The sequence below is a fragment of the Hordeum vulgare genome, chromosome 3H, assembly GCF_904849725.1.
Source record: "Hordeum vulgare subsp. vulgare chromosome 3H, MorexV3_pseudomolecules_assembly, whole genome shotgun sequence".
Classification (NCBI taxonomy): Eukaryota; Viridiplantae; Streptophyta; class Magnoliopsida; order Poales; family Poaceae; genus Hordeum; species Hordeum vulgare.
Window position 1 is genome coordinate 77,427,455 of NC_058520.1, and position 25,720 is coordinate 77,453,174.

At 40.9% G+C, this 25,720-nt stretch overlaps 2 protein-coding genes across 4 annotated transcripts; both read left to right on the plus strand.

The window, feature by feature from the left end:
* Positions 1 to 15,184: 15,184 nt before the first annotated feature.
* On the plus strand, positions 15,185 to 16,628 carry LOC123443041 (zinc finger CCCH domain-containing protein 1-like). The gene is made up of 2 exons (XM_045119268.1): positions 15,185 to 15,987; positions 16,095 to 16,628. The coding sequence occupies exons 1-2, from the start codon at positions 15,561 to 15,563 to the stop codon at positions 16,364 to 16,366; spliced, it is 699 nt and encodes a 232-aa protein (XP_044975203.1). The 5' UTR covers positions 15,185 to 15,560; the 3' UTR covers positions 16,367 to 16,628.
* Positions 16,629 to 16,799: 171 nt separating this feature from the next.
* On the plus strand, positions 16,800 to 19,987 carry LOC123443040 (probable prolyl 4-hydroxylase 6). 3 transcript variants are annotated; one of them, XM_045119264.1, is made up of 7 exons: positions 16,800 to 16,975; positions 17,992 to 18,117; positions 18,347 to 18,404; positions 18,513 to 18,617; positions 18,978 to 19,035; positions 19,126 to 19,286; positions 19,419 to 19,987. In XM_045119264.1, exons 1-7 carry the CDS (start codon positions 16,887 to 16,889, stop codon positions 19,779 to 19,781), a joined length of 960 nt encoding a protein of 319 aa, XP_044975199.1. In that variant the 5' UTR covers positions 16,800 to 16,886; the 3' UTR covers positions 19,782 to 19,987. The 3 variants fall into 3 exon arrangements, with proteins under 3 accessions (XP_044975199.1, XP_044975201.1, XP_044975200.1); XM_045119266.1 differs by having other exon boundaries at positions 16,887 to 16,975; positions 18,364 to 18,404; XM_045119265.1 differs by lacking the exon at positions 16,800 to 16,975 and adding an exon at positions 16,996 to 17,964 and having other exon boundaries at positions 18,036 to 18,117; positions 18,364 to 18,404.
* Positions 19,988 to 25,720: the final 5,733 nt, after the last annotated feature.

The following is a 25,720-nucleotide window of genomic DNA, read 5'->3' on the forward strand; positions in this document are numbered from 1 at the left end:
AATTATAGATACGTTGGAGACGTATCATCCTCCTCCAATTCGGTTTGGTGGAGGACTCCTTCCCAACGTGTCCACCTCCTTCCTTTTTCCTTTTCTTTTTTATTTTTACTTTCAGCCGAAATAGATTTATTGGGCTAGCCTCACCAGCCCACAAAGGGCTGGTGCGCCACCCATGGGCCTATTAGGTCCTCTCCCGGGTGGGTGGCCCCTCTTGGTAAAACCCTGGAACCCATTCGTCACTCCCACTACTTTATCGGTAATGCCCGAAATCTTTCCGGAAGCCAAATGCAACATTCCTATATATCAGCCTTCGTTTCCAGACTATTCCGGAGACACTCGTGACATCCAGGATCTCATTCGGGACTCCGAACAACATTCGGTTACCAACATTAATAATTCAACTATACCGAAAACGTCACCGAACCTTAAGTGTGCAGATCGTGCGGGTTCGAGAACTATATAGACATGACCGAGACACTCTCCGGTCAATATCCAATAGCGGGACCTGGATTCCCATATTGGATCCTACATATTATACGAAGATCTTATCGGTCGAACCTCTATGCCAAGGATTTAGTTAATCCCGTATGGTGTTCCCTTTGTCCTTCGGTGTGTTTCTTGCGAGGGATTCGATCGTCGATATCTCTATACCTAGTTCAATCCCGTTACCGGCAAGTCTCTTTACTCGTTCTGTAACACAAGATCTCATGGCTAACTCTTTAGTCACATTGCTTGCAAGGCTTATTATGTTGTATTACCGAGTGGGCCCCGAGACACCTCTCCATCATACACAATGACAAATCCCAGTCTTGATTCACACCAACCCAACAGACACCTTTGAAGATACCTGTAGAGAAACCCAACTACGTTGCAACGTTTGATACACACAAGGTATTCCTATGGTGTCCGGGAGTTGCATGATCTCATGGTCATAGGAACAGATACATTGACATGCAGAAAATACTAGCAATAAACTGACACGATCATATGCTATGTTCATAGTTTGGGTCTTGTCCATCACATCATTCACCTAATGATGTGATCTCATTATTAAGTGACAATCCTTGTCTATGGCCAGAAAACCTTGACCATCTTTGATCAACGAGCTAGTCAACTAGAGGCTCACTAGGGACAGTGTGTTGTCTATGTATCCACACATGTATCTGAGTTTCCATTCAATACAATTCTAGCATGGATAATAAATGATTATCATGAACAAGGAAATATAATAATAACCGATTTATTATTGCCTCTAGGGCATATTTCCAGTACTATGATACATCTCCAACATATCTATATTTTTTTATTTTCCCATGCTATTATATTATCAATCTTGGATGATTTATATGCATTTATTTGTTGTTTTATATCCTTTTTAGCACTAATCTATTAACCAGTGCCCAGTACGAGTTGATATTTCCTATGTGTTTTTGGCTTTTTCGGAGAAATAGTACCAAACAGAGTCCAAACTCAATGAAATTTTTTCATGATTGTTTGGATAAAAATAAGACGTGGAAGCTTCAGAAGAAGCCTAGAGGGCACACGTGGTGCCCCAAAGCCAATAGTGCGCGCCCATGGGTGGTCATGCCCTCATGGCTTGGGGCCACCTCCCAGCTCCTCCACCCCTATCTTCACTCCTATAAATTATCTTTCATGAGAAAAACACCAGAGAGCCACCTGAAATACTTTTTCCGCCGACGCAAGTATCTGTTCTGCTGTGATCTCATTTGGATCCCTGTTTCGGTGCCCTGTCGGAGGGGGAATCAATCACGGAGGGCCTCTACATCAACCTTGTTGCTCCCATGGTGATGTGTGAGTAGTTTACCACAAACCTACGGGTCCGTAGATAGTAGCTAGATGTCTATCTCTCTATATATATGTTCTTCATGGCTAAGATCACTGTGATTCCCGCGATGATCTATCTTATGTAATCACTATTTTGTGGTGTATTTGTTGGGATCCGATGAATTGTGTGTTTATATTCAGATTATTCATGTAAAGTATTTGAGTCTCCTATGAAATTATTATGATTCTTATTTGCATGATCATCATAACTTCGTAAATCTCTCTGATCTGTTGAATTGATTTAGCTAAGTAGCTTGATATTTCTCTAGTGAGAGGGGTGCGCTGTAGTGGGTTCAACCTGGCGGGTTTCTATATCCCAGTGATAGAAGAGGACAAGATACATCGTTGTGTTGTTGCTACTAAAAATAAGACAATGAGGTTTATTCATATTAATTGAGTTTAGTTTGTCTATATCATGTCATCATTCTACAAGCATTACTCAGTTTTTCATGACCTTAATACGTAGAGAGACAAGCATAGAAGCGCTCTTGAAGTGGAGTAACAGTAGTAGGTGCACGCAGAAGTCGACCTATTTGCTTATGGACATGATGTCTATATACACATAATCACTGTAATGAAAATCGCATAGCTATCCGCTTTTCTATCAATTGCCCAGTAGTATTTTATTTACCCACCGTATGTTTCTTTCACGAGAGATGTCGCTAGAGAACACTATGACCCCGGGGTCTACTCTCTTATATATGCACAAAACTTACGAAAATCCAAGTTTGCTCTCGGTAAAAAAAAATCAAAACAAACACTAAAAAAACAAAAATCCAAATTTTTGTGTGGTATATAGGTTGATGCGTGAGACCCGCTCCAAATTTCAACTTATTTGGACATCTAAGCAGCTCTCGGCAAAAAAGATAAAGCGGATCAGAACATTTCGTGAACAGCTAACCTTTTTTACACACGCTCATTTGTTTTTTTTGCTGAGAGCTGCTCGAATGTCCAAATTAGTTGAAATTTAGAGCGAACCTGAGGCGTCAAATTATCTACCGCACAAAAAAAATTGGCATGTTTTGAATTTTTCTAGAACTGTTTTAAAAAAAATTCATCGACGCGCGTGCAGCTGAGCTCGGGAGCCAAATTGCCGCTTCTCAAGACTTATCTTTACCTTACTGCATTTATTTGTATTTTATTTTATGTTGCAATTCTCTATAATTATCTACACACCTCATTTTCTTGAAATAACGAGATCAAGGGGATTGACCCCGCGTTGGGTGCAGCTTGTTTGCTCTTTTGTGTACAGTCGTTAAAGACGATTGAGGATTGATATTCATATTAGTTCTATAAACCTTGGTTTCTTAAATAAGGAAAATACTTACCCTTATTATGCTGCAATTAACCGGTCCACTTCAGGAAAAACCCAACGCAGATCACAAGTATCAGCTCTTCATACATACATTTTTAGACACACCTAACGAGCATGATTCTGGTTTTCGGAAGGTTTTAGAACCTTCCCATACCTATTTTCTCTTTTTGTGTATTTTCCTTCCTTTTTTCCTTTTCCTTTTTCCTTTTTTCCTTTTCTATTTTTTCCTCTTATTTAATTTTCATTTTCAATATTTATTTTCTCCTTTTCATGTTCATTTTTTTATTTTATTTTCATTTTTTAATTTTTAATTTTTCGTTTTCTGAACAACTTTTGTTGTATTTTGCGAACATTTTTCTGAAATAGTTAAGTCATAAGATTGCTTGAATTGGTGAACCATTTTATGTAATCATGAATATTTTTCATAGTCATGAATATATTTTTAAAGCATTATATTTTTTCAATTCTTGGACAATTTTAATTTGAAAATTTCGTAAATCATTGTGAACATTTGTTCCAAACCCGTCAATATTTTTCAAAATATGCAGACATTTTTTAATCCTTTTTTTATTGGGAACTCATTTTAAAATCCATGAGAATTTTTTATTTGAGAAATATTTATATGTAAATCTTGAACATTATTTCGAATTCATAAACATTTTTCTAATCTGCAATTTTTCTATATTTATTAACATTTTCTAATTCATAAATATAATATTATTATTATAATTAATTTTCAATTCGCGAACATTCATTCAAAATCATGAGCATTTTCTTTAATTCATAAAAATAATACGAAATTATGAACATTATATCCAATTCCGAGAATCTCTTTTAATTCCAAAACATTTTTCGAACCCGCGCGCATGTTTAGAATTCGAGAACAATTTTTTGAACTCGTGAACATTGTTTCTGAAAATTTGTTCTTTTTTTAAATGTCAACTATTATTTAAAATTCAGAATTTCTTTTAAACCCCAAATAATTTTCTTTATATCTACTAATAAAGGTAATATGTATTTTTGGTCCGTTATGCAATATTGTAGAAATCCCCCTCATGTTTTTGTTAATCAAACCGCAGTAAAGTTTAAGTTAGATTTTTGATTTTGCAGAAAACACACTGATGTGTACGGTAATCAACACCCAAGCAAATTTCCAGTCAGTTTTTTGTTTTTAGAGAAAACCCCTAATAGTAGGTTTAATTAACCCACAATACATATCAATAACTTTTTAAGAGTACTTTCGTCATTTAAAAATAAGTGTCTCAACTTTACTAACTTTACTATAAAGTTATAATAAGGTTAAACACTTATTTTGAAACAGAGTGAGTACATATATCTTTTAAACTCTTATTCCAAATTTAACATGTTATATATGAAATTTAATTAGAAAAATATGTAAAAACTAAATATGATGTTATTTTATGTATGAACCATTTGGAAATGCTATTTTGGGTGCAACTTTAATAATTAGCGCATGATTCATCTTTCTTTCATACTGTTGTCGATCCAAATAGGAAATGAACACCTCACAAAATCAGGATTGGAGACCAAAGAAAACCATCTATAATCACACATGCATGCCTCGCCAAAACCTTAGAGGAAAAAAAGTAGATTTTTCATCTATGTCTAAAAAGACGCTTAGAATTGACAACATTCAAATGCGTAGTGATTGCTTGAGCACTATGGCCGTCGTTTTGCGAGGGTGGGACTCACGAATAAGTGACAACAAGGATGGGATGTCATGTGTTGATAAAAGGATGTGAATATTTTTGGAGGTCTTGACTAATGGTTATTGGGTTGGGGGATTTGGTATTTTTCTTCACCCGTTGCAACACACAGACTCTTTTCCTGATAGAAGAAAGAAACACGGGTGCCACACCCACATATGACCCGGTTGAAAAGCATGCATTGGGGAAGGAGAGTGTATCCGCTAGGTCACTACTCGTCGATCGCGTGTAAAATAGTAGATCCCCTACTATTCCACGACCTCGGCAACACCTAGCACCAAATAGTGCACCCCTCGCTTCCCCGCGCGCGCTTTTCGTCGGCCAAGGTGTGGCGTTGCGCGTTTTTTCCTTTCATTCCTATTTTATTTTTTGTTTTCATAATTTTTTAAATAAATTCAAAATATGTTCATGAAACTTTTAAGAATGTTCATGAATTTGAAAAAAAATGATCACAAGTTCAAAAAATGTACATGAAATACATTTGTAAATTCAAAAAAGTGTTCCTGAATATGGAAAAAGCAATTCATGAATTTAAAAAATGTTCGTGAATTAAATAGATTTTTCACAAATCTATGAAATTTTGAAGAATCAAAAAATGTTCAAATTTTAAAAAATAGCATGGATTGAAAAAATAATAAATTCAAAAAATGTTCATGAAATCATGAATTTCTAAAAATATTGTGATTTAAAAATTGATCAAGACTTTCAGAAAATGTTCATGAATTGCTAAAATGTTCATGTGGTTCAAAAAAATTTCACTACTTCAGTAAATTTCGCGAGTGTGAAAAATGTTTACTGATTCAAAATATGTTCATGAATTGCAAAAAAATGTGGTTTCCAAAAATGTTCATGAATTTCTAAGAAATGCTCATAAGTTAAACAAATATTTACACTTTCAAAAAATGTCTTGAGATCACAAAAATGTTCACAAATTTAAAAAATGTTGTTGACTTTCAAAAATAGGAATTATAAAATTGTACATGATTTGAAAAGAGTTGTCGATTTTGTTTAAGAGATTGTGAATTCGTAAGTACGAAAAAGGAAATAAAATAAAATAAATAAATACAGAATTTAAAATGGAAAATAAAAAGAGTAAAAAATACTAAACAAAAGAAGACACACATAAAAAAGAATGCAAAACAGATGAACGGGTCGGTCCAATCACACGGGGTGTGCGTTTGGTCGCTAACCTTCAACCTACGCGGGGGATTGGAATCGCCCTTGCTTGAGACCTCCTCCAAGCCCTTATAGTGTCGCCTATGCTCCCTCACGCTCACGTGCTCGGCTACGTGGACCGGCCTAACAACAAGTCAAAGAGCTAGCTCACAAAGGGCAGTTTGTTTCGGGTCACTTGGTTCAATGTCGATCGGTCATAACGGTCCACCATTGATCGACCAATTGTTGATCAGTTAACCGTTCATCATTGACTTTTCAAGAAAAAAACTTAATTTTTGAAAAAGGGAAATAAAAACAGACGTGCATGGATTTTAAAAAGTTCATGAGTTCAAAAAGAAGATCACTTGTTTGAAACAAAAATCAAAAACTCGAAAAAGTTCATGGGGTTTGTAAAAAAGTTTGCAAACTTGAAAAAGTTTATGGATTTAAATTTTATTGTGAATTTGAGAAATTTCATGCATTAAAAAAACATGGATTTCTGTCTTTTGCACTTGAATTAATTAGAATACATGTAGTAGTAGTATGTGAGATAAACTCGGGTCAGATTTATTTTTATGCAGAAAACATATCCAAAAATTGATGCACTTATCATGTGTTTTTTGGAGTTTGCACCGTCACATCAAGCTCAACTTTTAAGATGTTCTTGATAAGATAATTCTGTGGGAGATCAACAACTCGATCTTCCAATAGATATCCGAGGGGAAGGCTGGACTCTTTGCCCCGAACTAGCCTGAATTTCCGCCTAGGTGTGACACGGCTCCCGTATATCTTAGATTGACGGAGATTGCTTCATCGGACTATGAATTTTTTTTACACGGTCATTGTAGGGTTCAGTATGCACAATCCCACCGAAGCAATCATCAATGTGTTGCCCAAGGAGGCGGGGACGACCAAAATGAATCCGTTGTCCACAGAATTCTGCAAGTACGCGCGAGGGCAATGTTGACGTTGAGCCCCCGAGCTTCACGGACGATTTTCCATGATATCTATTGAGATCGAAGTAGATTTTGATGAATACGCTGGCCCGATCTTTACAACCTCACCTCGGGCTTAGTCCTAGACCTCGTCGGCGTGGTTAGTTGAGTCATGACAAAGATGGCGGCGCCAAGGACGAAGATTTGTTTCGGCGTGTAGATCGCATCGGAATTGATTTGAATCTCGAGCGTACCGCACGAATATGCAAACACAACATGTGTGGGCCACCAATATATTATGAAGACACATAGTTCACCCAATTGTGTGTACCCGGACATCACCAATGCAAGAGGCGGTACAACACAGGACAACGGGCTGCACATGAGGTGGCCTCGGGCGTGCCCTCAACCCATGCATTATGGACCCTCTGAGTAGCGGGCTCAACGGCTTATTCAGTCGTCACCCTGAAACGGGTTGGATTGTGTGTTGGGAATGACCGACCAACTCAGACGTAATTCGTCATCAAGGTAGGCCTAGCTACCAAACAAGATGTATTTATCGAACCCTGTTGAGTCTACTTGGGGCACCTTCTTCAGTTACCATGTAGGACTTCCCGACGACATCTAGGAGTTGGATGTTGTATTAAAGAAGCCAAAGGGATCCCCACGGTTAAGCCAAGGCAGTCCATGTAGATGTTGTATGGTATTAAGGTTGCATGTTCGGTCGAGTGTGCATGTGTGTTGTTTTGTTACATGCATATGTGCTCGTGTGTTGCATGGATGATTCTAATGGTTGAGGTTATTTTCTGGGATTGGGTCGGCATTTCTATCAACCTGACTATTGGGTTGCCCTGGCCTGTCTTTTATGTGACTCTTTGTTTGTTCAGTGTTGTGTCATTTGTTTTATGGGTTCCGTAGCATCGCCATTTACAATCACAATTATTTTTATGGTTTCAAAATTAAGAAAGACCATATCTTGAAAAAAAGTGCTACATCCATATGTAACAAACAACGATGTACAATTTTAGAATCAGTTCGCATGCTCAGGCAAATGGCGCATGTATTGCCAAGGAAATCCATATGCAATGATCATCATTATATGACATTAATAAATATACAAGGCAAATGCAATACAAAAATAACCATTTACAAAGAATTCAATAAAAACTTCCTTCACGCAGTTTACCTAACTTCTCATTGCATTTAATTTTTTCTCCTTTGCGGATCATTCATAAAGCATGTTGTTCATAGGTTGTTTGGCTTCTTAGTTGTAATTGGTGGTCTTTGCACCAAGGACGCAATGGGACATCTAGAGTCTGTTTCGATTACTGCCCCAAGACGCCCTACCAAAAAATTGATCGGCGACCGAACTTTGGTGCTCATTTGGTTGGAGGCCAAAAAATTGATGTGCCTAACAATAGCCTTCGTTCAATTTGTAGCCAACTTTTTGGCAGGGCATGAGTGGCCAAATCTTGGGCCAATTATTTGGCAAGTCCACGACTGGCAAGGCCTACGTGGGCGCAAACCAAACAACCCCCTAGTGTCTTGTTAAATCTTGGTACCATGGAAAGCTCTTCTTTGAATTTCTTCATATAGTGGTATAGAATTATCTTTTACAATCCTTTTAGCATTACTCGTTGGACATTTTTCAACATCACTTGTTCTCCTAATTGGAGTCGGATTGATTTGGCCTTTCTTTGTTAAAGTTGGCTACCACGGAAAGCTCTTCCTTGAAATATTTACTATAGTTCCCTGGAATTATTTTCAACTATCACCTTAGCATTACTTATTGGACACATCCCCACATCATTGGTTTTCGAGTCAGAATCATAATCAGATTAATTTGGCATATCTTGTTAAAGCTGGCTATTGTGGCAAGATATTCTTTGAAATATTTACTATAGTTGCTTAGAATTACGTTTTACTATAATTTTAGCACTACTTACTTATTACACACGTCTCAACATCACTCGACTCCGACTCGGAATCGGAATCACATTGATTTGGCATGTCTTTTTAAAGCTCGCTGTCATGAGAAGATTCTTTGAAATGCTTCATGTAGTCACATGGAATTATCTTTCATCAGACTTTTGCATTACTTGTTGGACATGCCTCCGCATCACGTGTTCTCCGAATCGAAGTCGGATTGATTTGGCATCTATTATTAAAGCTAGCTACCGTGGAAATCTCTTCTTTGAAATATTTATTATAGATTCTTGGAATTACCTTCTTTTGTCATTTTAGCGTTACTTATTTGACACTTCTCAACATCAGTGGTCTTTGAATTGAAGTCGAGATATAATTGATTTAGTATCTCTTGTTAAATCTAGTTACCGTGGGAAGTGATGACCCACAAGTATAGGCGATCTATCGTAGTCCTTTCGATAAGTAAGAGCGTCGAACCCAACGAGGAGCAGAAGGAAATGACAAGTGGTTTTCAGCAAGGTATTCTCTGCATGCACTGAAATTATCGGTAACAGATAGTTGCGGGATAAGATAATTCGTAATGGGTAACAAGTAACAATAGTAACAAAGGTGCAGCAAGATGTTCCAATCCCTTTTGTAGCAAGGGACAAGCATGGACGAACTCTTATATAAGATAAAGCGCTCCCGAGGACACATGGAAATTTCTGTCAAGCTAGTTTTCATCATGTTCATATGATTCGCGTTCGCTACTTTGATAGTCTGATATGTGGGTGGACCGATGCTTGGGTGTTGTCCTTACTTGGACAAACATCCCACTTATCATCAACCCCCTCTCGCAAGCATCCGCAACTACGAAAGAAGAATTAAGACAAAGTCTAACCATAGCATTAAACTGGTGGATCAAAATCAGCCCCTTGCGAAGCAACGCATAAACTAGGGTTTAAGCTTCTGTCACTCTAGCAAACCATCATCTACTTAATACTTCCCAATGCCTTCCTCTAGGACCAAATAATGGTGAAGTGTCATGTAGTCGACGTTCACATAACACCACTAGAGGAAAGACAACATACAACGCATCAAAATATCGAACGAATACCAAATTCACATGACTACTTATAGCAAGACTTATCCCATGTCCTCAGGAACAAACGTAACTACTCACAAAGCATAATTATGTTCATGATCAGAGAGGTATTGAATAGCATTAAGGATCTGAACATATGATCTTCCACTAAGTAATCCAACTAGCATCAACTACAAGGAGTAATTAACACTACTGGCAACCTTACAAGTACCAATCGGAGTCGTGAGACGGAGATTGGGTACAAGAGATGAACTAGGGTTTGGAGATGAGATGGTGCTGATGAAGATGTTGATGGATATGATTCCCCTCCGATGAGAGGAGTGTTGGTGATGACGATGGCAATGATTTCCCCCTCCGGGAGGGAAGTTTCCCCGGCAGGACGGCCGTGCCGGAGCTCTAGATTGGTTCTGCTCAAGTTCCGCCTCGTGGCCGCGGTGTTTCTTCCCGAAATCTCTCCCTTGATTTTTTGGGACGAAACCCTCTATATAGCAGAAGATGGGAGCCGGAGGGGTAACAGGGGGCCCACGAGCCCCCCAGGCGCGCCCAGGGGGGTGGGGCACGCCTGGCAGGCTCATGACCTCCTGGTGGCTCCCCTCCAGCATTTCTTCCGTCCAGTACTTTTTTTATATTCCAAAATAATTCCTCGCTTATTTTCACGTCTTTTGGAGTTGTGGAGAATAGGTATCTCAAACTTGCTCCTTTTCCAGCCTAAAATTCCAGCTGCCGGCATTCTCCCTCTTCATGTAAACCTTATAAAATAAGAGAGAAAAGGCATAAGTATTGTACCATAATGTGTAATAACAGTCCATAATGCGACAAATATAAATATAAAAGCATGATACAAAATGGACGTATCAGGAAGCTCTTCTTCAAAATATTTATGACGGTTCCCTAGATTTATCATCTACTTCCGTCTTAGCATTACTTACTTATTAGTCATGTCTCAACATCACCGATCTCTTAGTCACAAACGGAATCAGATTGATTTGGTATGTTTTGTTAAAGATGGATACCATGGGAAGGTCTTCTTTGAAAATGCCTCATATGGTTGCATGTAATTATCTTCTCTCGTCCCTTTCGCATTGCTGGTTGGACACACAAATCACTTGTTCTCCGAAACAAAGTTGGATTGGTTTGGCATATCTTTTCAAAGCTGGCTACTATGGGAATCTCATCTTTGAAATATATACTCATTTGTTTGGAATTATTTTTTATTATCATTTTAGCACTACTTATTGGACACGTCTAGACATCAATGATCTTCGAGTCAAAATCATTATCAAGTTGATTTGGCATCTCCTGTCAAAGTTGGGTACAATGGGAAGCTCTTCTTTGAAATATTTACTATTGTTGCCTCGAATAATATTCTACTATCATCTTAGCATTACTTACTTATTAAACATGTCATGACACAACTGCTCTCCGAGTTGAATTGGAAAGAGAATTTTCTATGTCTTGTTAAAGAGCTACCATGGCAAACTCTTCTTTGAAATATTTACTGTACTTGCGTGGAATTAACTTCTATTATCATTTTAGCATTACTTACTTATCAGACATATCTCAATATCACTAGTCTCTGAGTCGAAATTAGTTCAGATTGATTTGACATGTCTTGTTAAAATTGGCTGTCATGAGAAGCACTTCTTTGAAATGCTTCATATAGTCGCACATAAATGTATTTTACTAGACTTTTAACATTAATTGTTGGACATGTCTGTGCATCACTTGTTCTTCAAATTAGAGTCATATTGATTTGGCATATCTTATTAAAGCTAGCTATCATGTGAATCTCTTGTTTGAAATATTTAGTATAGTTGCTTGGAATTATCTTCTTTTGTCATTTTATCATTACTTATTGGACATGTCTCAACATCACAGGTCTATAATTTGAAGTTAGAACCAAATTGATTTGGTATCTCTTATTAAAGCTGGACACTTTGGGATGCTCTTCTTTGAAATATTGACGATAGTTGCCTAGATTTATCTTCTACTTACATTTTAGCATTAGTTACTTATTAGATATGTCTCAACAACACTCAACTCTCAGTTGGAAGCAGGATCAAATTGATTTGCTATGTCTTGTTAAAGTTGGCTACCATGGGAAGCTCTTCTTTGAAATTCTTCATATCATTGTATGGAATTATCTTTCCATGTCCTTTTAACATTACTTATTGGACACCCAGCATCACTTGTTCTTGAATCAAATTTGGATTGATTTGGCATCTCTTTTCAAAGTTGGCTATCATGAAAAACTCTTCTTTCAAGGATGTACTATAGTTGATTGGAATTATTTTCAATTGGCCTATTAGGTTAGTTATTGGACACATGTCAACATCACTGGTTTCCAAGTCGAAATGAGAATCAATTTGATTTGGCATCTCTTGTTAAAGCTGGCTACAATGGGAAGCTCTTCTTTGAAATATTTCCTATAGTTGCCTAGAATTATCTTCTACTATAATTTTATCGTTACTTACTTATTAGGTCCCAACATAACTGGTCACCGAGTCAAAATCGAAGTTAGATTGATTTGGCATGTCTTGTTAAAGCTGGCTACCATGGGAATCTCTTCTTTGAAATATTTACTATGATTATATTCTATTGTCATTTTTTGCATTAGTTACTTATTAGAAATGTCTAGACATCACTCGTATCCACTCTTCGAGTCAGAATCAGATTGATTTGTCATGACTTGCCAAAGCTGACTACCACGTGAAGCTCTTCTTTGAAATTCTTCATATAGTTGCATGGAATCATCTTCAGTTGTCCTTTTAGCATTACTTGTTGGATACATCTCAACATCACTTATTCTGTGAATTTGGAGTCAGATTGATTTTGGCATTTCTTGTTAAATCTACCTACATTAGGAAGCTTTTCCTTGAAATCTTTACTATAGTGGCTTGGAATTATCTTATATTTTCATTTTAACGTTACTTATTGGACATGTTTCAACATCACGGTCTTCGAGCTGGAATCGTAATCAAATTGATTTGGCTTCTCTTGTTAAAGATGGCTACCATGCAAGGCTTTTCTTTGAAATATTTACTATATTTGCCTCGAAATATCTCCTAAAGTCATCTTAGCATCACTTACTTATTAGACACGTCTCAACATCACTGGTCTTCGAGAAGCTCTTCTTTGAAATGCTTCATATACTCACATAGAATTATCTTTTATTGGGATTTTAGCATTAATTGTTGGACATGTCTCCGCGTCACTTGTTCTCCGAATCGGAGTCGGATTGATTTGACATCTCTTATTAAAGCTAACTACCATGGGAAACTCTTGTTTGAAATATTTACTATAGTTGCTTGAACATATCTTCTTTTGACATTTAGCATTACTTATTGGAATATCACTGGTCTCTAAGTTGAAGACGGAAACAAATTGATTTGGTATCTCTTATTAAAGCTGGACACTTTGGGAAGCTCTTCTTTTAAATATTGATGATAGTTGCCTTGATTTATATTCTACTTCCATTTTAGCATTACTTACTTATTAGACATGTCTCAACACCACTGTCTCTGAGTCAGAAATGAAATCAGATTGATTTGGTAAATCTTGTTAAAAGTAGATATCATGGGAAGCTCTTCTTTGAAATTCTTCATATGGTTGCATGAAATTATATTTTCCCGTCCTTTTAGGATTGCTTGTTGGAGATGCAGCATCACTTGTTCTCCGAATAGAAATCAAATGAATTGGTATCTCTTCCAAAGTTGGCTACCATGGAAAACTCTTCTTTGAAGTATGTACTATAGTTGATTGGGATTATTTTCTATTGTCAATTTAGGTTACATATTGAACACATCTCGACATCATTGGTCTCCGAGTCGAAATCGGAAACAAGTTGATTTGGCATCTCTTATTAAAGGTGGCTATGATGGGAAGTTCTTCTTTTTAATATTTGTTATACTTGCCTGGATTTATCTTCTAAAGTCAAGTTAACAGGACGCGGATTTTTTGGCTTCAGAGAGCATATGCTCCCTAATGAACAGTAAAATCAAAATAAATTTTAAGTAAATTTTAAAAATTATGATTTTTTTTTCTATATTTTGTTGCTTGACAATTTCATGTCATATGGGATAGCGGTGCTTCTTTGGTGAAAAAAAACAAAATTAAGTGTAATATTTGAAGGTAACACTTGACATTCAACTTGTTTTTTTTGCACGTGTCAAAATGCTTAAGTTTTTTACATGCAAATTTGCATGTACCATTTGGGTGTGACAACCAACACATCTATTTTTTTTTTCATTTTTTTAACATTTGTAAAATTCATTTTTGACATGCAGGAGCATGTGCTCTCTAGATGCAAATTAAATATCTAATTTTAACATCACTTACTTATTAGACATGTCTCAACACGAGTGGTCTCTGAGTCGGAATCAGATTGAATTGGCATCTCTTGTTAAAGACGGCTACCATGGGAAAGCTCTTCTTTGAAATGCTTCATATAGTCGCATCGAATTGTCTTTTTACCATCCTTTTAGCATTACTTGTTCGACACGTCTTAGCATTGCTTGTTCTCCGATTCGGACTCGGATTGATTTGAAATCTCTTTTTAAGGCTGGCTATTATGGGAAGCCCTTCTTTAAAATGTTAATTGTAGTTGCCTGAAATTTTTGGAAAGAGAGATTATTATATACGTTAAGGTGTCCAACCAATCAAAGTACTCCCTTCGTCCCTTAGCTTGAAAACGGTCTTATATTGTGTTAGCATGGAAAACGATCTTATATTATGATGAGGGAGTAGCATCGATGGTTAGGGACGGAGGCAAATTACCTCTACGGTTTAGGTGATGCGATGCCTTAACAACTACTTTCTTTATAACAAGTATTTAGATCTAGAGGGAGTAGTAATTTTTTCTTTTCTTGAGCAAACTCTTGCAACCTTTTTTCCTTCTACCCCAAGGTGGTGGTCAAACACCTTACCGTGTCAATATCTCTGGTAAAACAAAAAGGCTCACTGGATTTGCCAGGAATGGGACTCCTGCGTCCAGCTGCTTCGTTTGTTCCTTGTTTCCTTTCTGGGCAAAACCTGCACTCTGCCCTGCTTTGCAAAGCAGTGTGACAGACCGCAGGGGCAGGGCCCTTGCGAGCTTTCGGGCAATCTGAGGACCGTTCAACACGGGCCCAAGGCCGTCGCAGTTCTCGCTCACGTGCCCTGAGCCCTGCGTTCGGGCCCAACTCGCCGACGCCCTCGATCTCGATGCACCACCACCACCTCCATCTCCACGCCCCGATCGAAGCTAGCTAGAGGACTGCACCGCGGCGCTCCATCCTCGAATGCGAACCGAAACTGAAACCCGCAATCAATTTCGCGAAATCCTCAGTAGCACAGCCAGCAGTAGCACGCGGCCAGGCTAGGGACAGATTGGGAGGCATTAATCGCCTCCAACCCGGCCCCGACGGCGGAGGCCGGCGCCCCCAGAAACCACAGCCCCGCTCCTTCGCTATAAATCGGTGCCCGTCTCGCAGCCCCTCTCCACACCCGCTCCTCCTCACTCGAATCTGTCTACTCGGCTGCGGCGCTGCGCTAACCTAGGGTTTAGTCCGGCGGCCTGCAGCTAGCTAGTAGCCATGGAGGGGGAGGACCACGCCGCCGCCAACGCCTTCAACGGCGCCCCGACACGCCGCTGGGCGGAGGACGTGATCGTGCTGTCCTCGGGCAGGCCGCCGCGGTCGGTGGAGGCGGTGGTGGTGGTGAACGGGGAGGCGGACGGGCAGGGGCAGCACGAGGAGGCGCCGCCGGAGAGGCTCTACTTCAAGACCAGGCTCTGCGAAAAGTACGAGGTCACCGGCCGCTGCATGTACGAGGACGCTTGCACCTTCGCGCACGGCCGCGCCGAGCTCCGCCCGCCGGTCCCCCCTCCCTCGCACGCCTTCGCCGGAGGCGGCAGGTTTGTCAACGGCGGCGGCAAGGTGTGCTTCAACTTCAGGGACACGGGCGCCTGCCATTTCGGGGACAAGTGCGCCTTCCCCCACGCGGCCGCGCCGGCGACACCTGGTATGCCCGCTCCCCCCCTAAGCTATCCACCTAGATCGCGCACGTGTGCATGGCCGGCCGCGTCGATCGGGATCTCAACGAAACATGCCCTCGATTTTCTTGTGCAGGTCACGCGATTCGCCTCACCGGGGGCGGGGACCAGAGGGTGCTGACGGACGACTGGGGGAGCGCGACGCCGCCCGCGAGGCAAACCCCGGGGCCGCGCTACGCCGCCCCGGGCTCCGCCAGGGCGTACCCGTACCCGCCGGTGCTTCCCCGTGATCGTCTTGGGCAGACGATGCCCGAGGAGAACGGGGGCAAAAAGCCCAACAGGCTGATGCTCATGAGCCAAGGGAAGATCGCCGGCATCTACGGCGACTGGCTGGACGAGGAGGACTGAGACCGATCGATCAGCCGTCCACCCACCATGGTCGCATACCCCATATACCAGATGATTGGCATTGCTGATACATAGCAACAAACAAAAAATGGGTGGGGCTGATTGATTTCGTCTGAAAGTTAATAACTTTACCGTGGTGGTATTTAGTATTTATCTGTGCTGTATAATTCCAATTGTTGTGCAATCCGTGCATACAAATCCTATGTAATTCGTATGAATAAACCTGCGTCGTTGTCTGTCTATCTATCCCCATAATATATCATCTTTTGTTATCACTGTTGTTGCCCATCTGTCCGTGTTTTTTTTTTTGGCGATGACATCTGTCTGTGTTTTCGGTGGGCTTTACGGCCCATTGGGCCCCGTTTCTCGCTCGATGGCTTACAGTACAGATTACAGAGAGAGTCCCCTAAAAAAAAGACTACAGAGAGAGTGAGACGAGAGATATGCGGATCTGTTCACTTGCAGGGGGCTGGATCCGGGGGGAAGAGTTGCAGTCCTCGAGAGCCGACGGGGAAGAAGCATGGGATCTGGATCAGGAGCCCTGCTGGTGCTGCTTGTGGCAGCATGTCTATCGCTTGCCCCGCCCCCTACTCTGGCTTCTTCTCGCGGGTAAGCCCCTCTTGCTCTTCCATCCCTCGGATGTACTATGTGCCTGTGGGGATCTCTGGTTGGATTTGGGTAACCAGGTCCCAGTAGGCCAGGATGTGTTTCTACTTCGGGATGATATGTGTCTGCCTAGCTTGATTCAGTTTCTAGGATTGGATCTTTGTTGAGTTATGGTTTGATTTGTTCAGTAGCTGTTGATGTGGGTAGCTCTGTTTCTGCAATAGTAAATGCAGGGTCAACAAAACAACCCATGAAGTCCCCCAACCCTGCCCATTGAAGTCTTGATCACAGTCTTGCCTCTGCAATACCAGAGACTGGTTGTGTTAATGGGTTAGCTGGTCATAGGTTGGTTGTTGGCCTGAAGCTTGAGTGAAAGATGATCAGGCAGTTTACATCATAGTAGAATGTCAGTTTAACATCAGCCACAGAAAGGGGCAAGTCAGTTCTAATGAGGAAGTATTACAAACTTTTCCTCGAACACGAGCCAAATGCATGTGGCATCTTTCGCGCCAAACGTCTGCCTTTTCATTATTTAAGGAGAGACAACCATGAGGCACACCCTGTGAAGCACAGCGCTCAAACACGGATGGTGGGCTAGCCGTGCACCCGCACAGGTGCCTCTAGCCAACTGACATTAGGTTACTTGTTGGCTTTTAGCTTGGGTTATATACTTTGATGATCACAGAGTTTACATCGTCAATTTAGTCTTATCAATTCCCACTGAAGTAGAATGCAAATCTAAAATCAGCTATAGAAAGAGCCAAGTAATGTAGAGGTATATTAGATTTCTTTTCTCAACACGCGCCAAATGTTAGTGGTTTTTTATTTATTTGGAGAGGCAACTATGTGGCACCCCCTGTGGAGCACAGTGCTCGAACGCAGGTGGTGGGCTGACCGTACACCTGCACGTCCGCCTCTAGCCAACTGGTCGAGGTCCAGTTCCCGAAAGTCAATTACAATCGTATGATGTTCCCTTCATGGAAGATATTGAGGTGAAATTCAATTATTACCCTTTTCAGGTTTGGTTTGGATATTGCACAACCAAAATTACTAAACTCCACAGATGGTTCATTTACTCCGAGGTCTCCAAGCTCGCATGTTGATTTTGACCCTTCCAAATCAAAGCGACTCTCGTGGCATCCAAGGTTTGTCTCATCACCTCATTATGATGTGTAACTTTATTGCTGGACTATAAACAACAGCTCATTTGACTTCCTATGTACTAGCAGTTAAGCATTTGGTACCATGAATTTGTGGTGCATTTTCTATAAAAGAATGTGTGGTGCGTGAAAGATCTGCTGTACTTATAGTTGTGTACTCAGATGCTCACTTCTTTTTGTGTGGACAAATCCCAAGTTTCTTACCTTAATTTAGGGTCTTCTTGTATGAAGGTTTTCTCTCTCACATGGAGTGTGACCACTTGGTATCTATGGTAATTTATCCCATCATCTATATCACAGCTCAGTCCTTGCATTCAAGTTATTTAAAGAAAAAAATGGCTTGCAGCGTGTTATTGAAGGTCATGTTTTCATTATTGCAGGTGCATGGTAAGATAGGGTCATCTGTACTTGTTACTGATGGTGCTACAAATATATCCGAGAACAATAGTGATGCGGGCCTCATATTTCGCCTGGCTGATAGCAAGGTGAGCATACATACTGCTTTTATGATATTTTCATGACTGGCTCTTTGGTAACCATGCAGAAACTGTACTCAGAGAAATACAGAATTAAACAAACCTTGAATCCCTCTACATAACAATCTTCTGTCATTTCATCTGTATATAATGCTTGTGTGTTAACTGTTACCCATGTGAATAAATAGATATGCAACTAAATGAGGTCAGAATTATTGTTTTCTTGATATTGCAACCTGTGAAGAAAACGTGCATTCTTTTGGATTCATAATAGACGTTTAACTTTATAAATTGAGATGAATTAGAGTCTACTACTAAGCCTTGAACTGTTCTACTTCTAAATATTGATGTTTTGTACTTCTTGTGAAGGACATAGTTGTTTCTAAGATTGAAGATAGGATATCATTATGGAGTTTCATTCCAAAAGGTATCGCTTGTTCCTTGCGATTACACTTTTCTAATTCTGTATAGCATTGCTTGCTAGGTGTCTGGCTGTTGACATTCTTAGTGGTTTCAGAGCATGGAGAGAGCATGCAGATTTTGAAGTATGGAGCAAACCAAAGTGACCATAACAATGATGAAACTCAATCGAGCAGTGGTGGCAATAGGCTTGTGACCATTTTCATGTATCTTTCTGATATCAAGCAAGGCGGTGAAACTGTTTTCCGCAGATCCGAGGTAACGACGTTATCACACTGGCCTACGTGTGAGAAGAAGTCCTTGTCAGAATGACTAGGCACACTTAACATTGATATGTTCTTTCCTTAACTGAAAAGGATATAATCTTAATGAAAATATATATATGCACAGCTGAAGGATACTCAAGCTAAGGAAGGGACACCTTCTGCATGTGCTGGTTATGCTGTGAAACCTGTCAAGGGCAACGCAGTTCTGCTGTTCAATTCAAGGCCTGACGGAGTCGCCGACAAGGACAGTCAGTACGAGTCCTGTCCTGTCGTGGAAGGGGAGAAATGGCTTGCCATAAAACACATGCATGCAAGCAAGATCGGTAAATCAAAACCTTCGACGGAATCCGAGGATGATGGTTGCACCGATGAAGATGATAACTGCTTCAGTTGGGCCGCTGCCGGCGAATGCGACAGGAATCCAGTCTTTATGATTGGCAGTCCAGACTACTATGGCACTTGCAGGAAGAGCTGCCATGCGTGCTAGGTGTTTTTTGTTTTCATACATTGGCCTTAGGGATGTTCATAGCATTTTCGTTGTTTAATACAGGCATTGATGTTGTAAGTGGAAAATGATTCAGCAAATTGTGCGATGCCCACAGATAATCTTTAATGTTGTCAAGAAATGCAAGTAAGTACATAGGTCTTGGATTGGCTACTCTTCTAAAGTTATGAAAAAAAACTCTGACCTCATTTTGTTCCGTCAGACAATGTCTGCGTGCATAATCACACTTGTCTCTGCATCTTTGCATTCCAGCAACTTTTTGGGTTCATGGATAATTTTGGGCTGGCTTCAACATTTGTAACGTGTGTGGGGACTCTTAGATGATCATATCATATCTACCAGGACCCCCCCCCCCCCCCCCCTGCATATCCAACCTATCGGTTTTATTTAGTTTTGCAATGGTGAACTTTGGCTCTTGAGCAGAACAGTTGGCTGTTGGAAATATGGTTGCTGGAATCATATCATGCTACCTAGGCTACTTAGTTATGAGTTGTTACTCTGTATCAGATAAATTATAGTCTTACACATCAAAGTCGTTGTAGTATAGTGGTAAGCATTCCAGCCTGTCACGCGGGTGACCCGTGTTCGATCCCCGGCAGCGGCGATTTTTTTTTTCTGAAGTTCTCCTGCGTCATTCTAGCATCATTTACAAAGACGCCCCCACAATTCTCAGACTATTTATTCGACGTTTTTGGCCCTACTACTATCAAATCAGATTGTTTCTGTTTATAGGGTGTGTCACTGTTAATTATTTGGTCACTCCATCGTTACAACACATGTCTTGTTGTAAAATGCTTCTTTGCAACAGAGCTCTTGTTTGCAGAACTCTTGCTTGTTTGTCTAAAATGTTGTGTCTAAGGACAAAAGGCATTTTAAATTTGTTTGTCTAAGATGTTGTGTCCAAGGGCAAATAATCACCAAAGCAGGCATAGTCCATGATAACTTGGCCATCTGCATGTCCCCCTTCCCCTCCCCTTCCAAATAGCTATCCATTAGTCCACATATAACTAAATAGTATAAAAAGATCATTTATTCTTTAAGAATTCCAATAATGCTTGTACATCATTAACTTTTCAAATCCTTCATGTGCTCACGACCAATATGGTTGTTGGGATCCATTCCGCAAGAAAGGTACATTACAAGGTCCTTTATAACACTGCTTGAAAAATTGTACATTTCTATTGGCTTTATTTCGGCTTCACGCATCTCACCAAACACAAGTCTATGAAACCCCATGGTACGACGTTGTGAGCTTAACATATACCGGCTAGGATGTAGGATTATGTGTACTCCAAGATGAAGGGTTTATAGAGACTCGGTTTTTTCGTAAGTAGTTGATGACCTACAAGTATATATAGGGGATCACGACAGTTTTCGAGGGAAGCATCTTAACCCAAAATCACTGATCCAACACAATTCAACACAATAGAAGCCAAAGAATATTTTTAAACTTTATACGTTGAGTTGTTAATTCAATCATACCTAAAGAGATAACTTGCTTGTGGCAATTTTTTAATAACACATTAATATGATAGCAGTACTGATAGTAAGATTATGTGACCTTAACATATGCCGGCTAGGATATAGGATTATGCGTACTCCAAGATGTAGGATTTATAGAGACTCAGTTTTCTCGTAAGTAGCTGATGACCTATATATATATATAGGGGATCACGACAGTTTTCGAGGGAAGCATCTTAACCCAAAATTATTGATCCAACACAATGGAAGCCAAAGAATATTTTTAAACTTTAGACGTTGAGTTGCTAATTAAACCATACCTGAAGAGATAACTTGCTTGTGGCAATTTTTTAATAACACATTGATATGATAGCAATACTGATAGTAAGATTATGTGACCTTAACATATGCCGGCTAGGATGTAGGATTATGTGTACTCCAAGATGTAGGATTTATAGAGACTCAGTTTTCTCGTAAGTAGCTGATGACCTACAAGTATATATAGGGGATCACGACAGTTTTCGAGGGAAGCATCTTAACCCAAAATTATTGATCCAACACAATGGAAGCCAAAGAACATTTTTAAACTTTAGACATTGAGTTGTTAATTCAACCATACCTGAAGAGATAACTTGCTTGTGGCAATTTTTTAATAACACACTAATATGATAGCAGTACTGATAGTAAGAGTAATAGAAATAGTAGCATGATTGCAAAGCAGCGACAAAGTGCATTAGTACTAGTTGTAGCACAAACAATAGCAACAAAAGCATAGGCATAGAATAAGCGAAGTAGTTGTTTGGATGATATTCAATATGCAACGTCATAACCTAGAGCGATAACAAAGTAGCTCCAATTCATCAACCATATGTAGGAATGTGTTTCATAAATAGTCATGGAGGGCACGGTTACATGGGTGCAAGTCGGTTTACACGACTTGTTGCCTAAGTTGATCTACTAGATTAAATGTCTAAAATTAAAAGTTGAGAGGTATCCTTCTCAAGAAGGCCCTGCTGGTAGGGTGAGGAGCGTGGGCCAAAACTGAGACCCGAGGCCGGCCTGGCGATCTACTTTAACGGAGGTCGGGTACCCCGAATATATTGTACGGATGCCAAGCAAAGAAGGAAAAGCATTTTGGGATGTCTAAACATCCCAAAGTTAGTGAAGGTCGTGCCCACAACACCCTGAAATTTCATTAGAAAGACCGATCTCGTGCAATGTGATATCTTCTATAGTGGGGTTTTGACGACATTGATACCGTGAATCTCTTGTCGCACGACGAATGCTTTAGAGTAAGAAACATGGAAACATACTAGCGCATGATTTTGGCAATAAGCTTGTCTGGATATCCACGTTGTCGCGGGATTGAAAAAACATCTCCAAATCTACAGGAAAAGAAACATGCTAGTTTATAAAAGGCAACTCGAGACATCCCAAAGTTGGTAAAGATCATCCCCATAAGAATAAACAAACCATTCCTTTTGGCAAAACACATAAACTTGCAATTAGTTAAATAAGTGAATCGTGTTTGGAAAAAGGTAGCTTAAAGAGCACACTTATAAAGGAAACAAAAAAGACAATGACCAAACTAGATATTAGTTCAAACTTCAAAGACAAAGGTAACCTAAAGCAATTCAATCAAAGGCATCATACTCTTCGTGGCAATGAGTAGGCCATTGAGCATGATGAACTATGGCTGAGACTGGATGATTTTTTTCATCATAATCAAATGCTAGACATCCATATCCGGACCATAACGTGGTGTGCGACAATTTGTTTTTGTAATGGTCGCCTTGTAGGGATATTGCAAAGAAACAACGACAATCAATTTAACACCACATCATGCTCCAAAGAACTCCACAATCAATTGTAGATCTGTTTGGTTGAAAGTCCTTAAGAAAACAAACAAACCAGTGCATAATCTAGGCCAAACTGTCTACAATAATTGTTTAAAAATAAAATTATTTCCTATTTTCCCATTCCACATCGAAGAGATCGTTAGCATTGTCAAAAGGGTCGAATGAATGGATATCGACTCCCGCGATGCGCGTCATGGGAGGAGACCTAGCCATCGTAGCCGGAGACCTCGCTTCCTCCCCTCTTCCCTCCTCGTTGTCGCCCGAAGGCGCGGTGGGGCGAAGCCCGGATGGCACCGGCGGCAGGGGGGCTGCTTCTCCTCTTCGTTTGGCAGCCAGTGGTGTGGGATGACGCATCCAGGGAGAGGCATGAGGCACGACGTGTGCGGAGGGCGTGATAGCGCAATGACTCACCTCCGGTCGACGGCGACGTCGCTTGTTTGTGATGGTTGTGCGGGTGGCTTCGTGTTTGCGAGCGTGGACGGGGTGGCACCAGTGGCCAAGGCTGGGCATGCCCGGATCTGGCTCCTTGTGCCCTTTCAGGAGGTCGGGAACCGATGGCGACTAAGCCTATGCAGCTCGCGTGGGATCTCGACTCGTGGTCGATTTGGTTGCCGCTGCACCTCATGGTCGGTTCTGCGGAAATTGGCGATGGATGCCGCCGGATATGACGCGTGTTGGTGGCAGTGCGTGCCGACCGGATCTGATCTCTTCTGGCGGGCGGCGCGGGTTGGGGCACCGGCCTGGCGTAGCTACTGCTCCGGCTGTGGACGGAGGCATGGGAGGTCTGGCGCATGGGCAGTGGCCTCCGGGTGGCGCGGTGCTACATGGTAGGTCGGCGGTTGTGCCCGCGGCGACGGTCGGCTACTTCGGCGTCGGCTCGTCTACGGTCGGACCGTGTCAACCTTCTCTTCATCTCCTCGCCATTCGGGCTCTACTTTTCTCGAAGGGCTGGCCCTCTCCCGACGCGGTCCATCGCTCGTCTCGCGCCCGGTGTGACAGGACCGACCTCATCTCGCGCACGTGTGCTGGACCGAGCTCGTCTCGCACACGATGTAGCTATGGGATCACTAGAAGGGATGTCTAGAGGGGGCGGTGAATAGACTACTTGCAAAGATTAAAACCTAGCCTTTTCCTAAAATTAATTGTTGGCGGATTTTAGCAATTCTAACAAGTCTAGTGCACCCTACACATGCTAGTCAACATATATGGCAGTGGAAAGTAAAGACATTGCACATGTAAGTAAGGAGTAGAGTTTAGAAAGATCAAACGTAAAGATGGTCACGATGATTTTTGGCGTGGTTCTGATGGGTGGTGCTATCGTACGTCCACGTTAGTGGAGACTTCGACCCATGGAGGGTAATGGCTGCGAGAGTCCACAGAGGGCTCCACCCACAAGGGGTGCACGAAGAAGCGGCTTTGTCTATTCCACCATGGCTTACATCCACGAAGGACTAGCCTCACTCGGGTAGATCTTCACGAAGTAGGCGGTCTCCTTGCGTGTACAAACTTCTTGGTTCAACTCCACAACATGAAGTAGGAGGCTCTCAAGCGACACCTAACAATTCTAGGAGGTACCACCATCAAAAAGGCAATAGATGTGGTAATACGATGAATCCTTGCTCTTGTGCTTCAAAAGATAGTCTCCTCAACATTCAATCACTCTCTTACAGATTTGGCATGGATAGAAGAGATTGATTGGGTGGAAAAAACTTGGGGAGGCTAGAGATCAACTTTCAAATGGATGGATGGGAATATCTTGATCTCAACACATGAGTAGGCGGCTCTCTCTCTGAAATATGGATATGGCAAGTGTGTGTGCGTTCTGAGTGCTTCCTGTGTGAATGAGAGGTGGTGGATGGGTATATATAGGCATCCCCAAAAATCCAACCATTACAACATTATTACCCAACTCAGTGAAACCGGAGTGAATCTCGGCGGCATCGATTTGCACAAAATGTGGCGACTTTTGAATTCTCGGTGAGATCAATATAGAAATCTCGTTGGTACCGATATGGTGACCAAGGGAAGTTTCCAAATCTCGGTGAGACCGTTTCGAAGACTCGAAAATTTCGGTTCTTGAAAACGAAAACCAAAAAGTTGGTCACTAATTTTCGGTGGCACCGAATGGAATGTTGGTGGTACCGAGATTTTAGGGTTTGGCAAAGGTTTTGTCTGTGGAAAAATCGATAGGGATGAGTGGAAAATATTGGTGGCATCGATTTTGATGTTTGGGCTTTTGGATAGAGAATTTTGTGGGAGAATGGGTGAGTATTTTTGTTGGTTATCTTTAAGCACTTGAGCAACCGATTCATCATAGATACCTCACCCCCTTTAATAGTATTGGCTTTCCTATGGACTCGAATGTGATTTCGCACAAATATAAAATGTAGAGTCTTGTAGCTTGAAGCTTGGCAAATCATATTCCTTTCCTTCCTTGGGGCTTCTTCTCACAATCCTTAGCCAATCCTCTCTGTGGACTATATCTGAAATATACTAGTTAAAAGTCTTAGTTCAAGAGACAATGTATGTTGTCATGAATTATCAAAACCACCAAAGGAGCATATGTACTTTCAGTCTCCCCCTTTTTGGTAATTGATGACA